General features: G+C 40.6%; 1 protein-coding gene across 1 annotated transcript in view; it reads right to left on the reverse strand.

The window, feature by feature from the left end:
• Positions 1 to 252: 252 nt before the first annotated feature.
• The window catches only part of LOC112506056 (cation/H(+) antiporter 14), a 12,310-nt gene continuing 11,897 nt past the window's right edge, over positions 253 to 665 (reverse strand). Inside the window, exon 5 of the mRNA XM_025110084.1 lies at positions 253 to 322. Within this exon, the coding sequence (XP_024965852.1) occupies positions 253 to 322 (70 nt within the window). The remainder of the gene's footprint in view (positions 323 to 665) is intronic.

Genomic DNA, 665 nt, shown 5'->3' on the forward strand with positions numbered 1-665 from the left:
GGATGCCCACTCTTTTGCGTAGAAACTCACTATCCTGTCTTATGTGATTGTGATCATCTTTGAATGCATAATGACTTTTTTTTGGGAAACGTTTATTTATGTCAAGTCATGGTGTGCATCAGATTAAATTATTCTTATTATGTAGATGCTTGAATAATATCCATGCGATGAACATTCTTGGCATCATTTCAATGCTTGAAAGCTATCACCCTTATATGCCATAAAAATGACGAATTCCCTTCTGATTTAGGCTTAAAAGATGCCGTCAAGGAGAGAAAATCCTGAGGTTGCACGACTAGTGTCAGAACAAATTCTGGCCGCACTCCCCAACATAGTCAGTCAAGTGGCTGCTGGCATGAATGCTAACCAACCAAATAATCCAGAGCCGAGGGCGGTTAGAGAATGCACTTATAAAACCTTTAGATCTTGCAACCCGAAAGAATTCAATGGAACCGAAGGAGCAGTATGACTATTGTTATGGCTCGAAAGCATGCAGTCTGTTCTTCACATTAGTAAGTGTACGGAAGGAAATAAAGTAGAGTATGCGGCATGTCTGTTGCATGGAAGGGCACTTACCTGGTGGAATACATTAGTGCAAAACAGAGGCCGAGAAGCGGCTAACCAGCTTTCTTGGGAAGAATTTAAGAAATTGCTAAAGGATGAAT

The sequence above is a fragment of the Cynara cardunculus genome (assembly GCF_001531365.2).
Source record: "Cynara cardunculus var. scolymus isolate 2C chromosome LG 2, CcrdV1, whole genome shotgun sequence".
Taxonomy (NCBI): domain Eukaryota; kingdom Viridiplantae; phylum Streptophyta; class Magnoliopsida; order Asterales; family Asteraceae; genus Cynara; species Cynara cardunculus.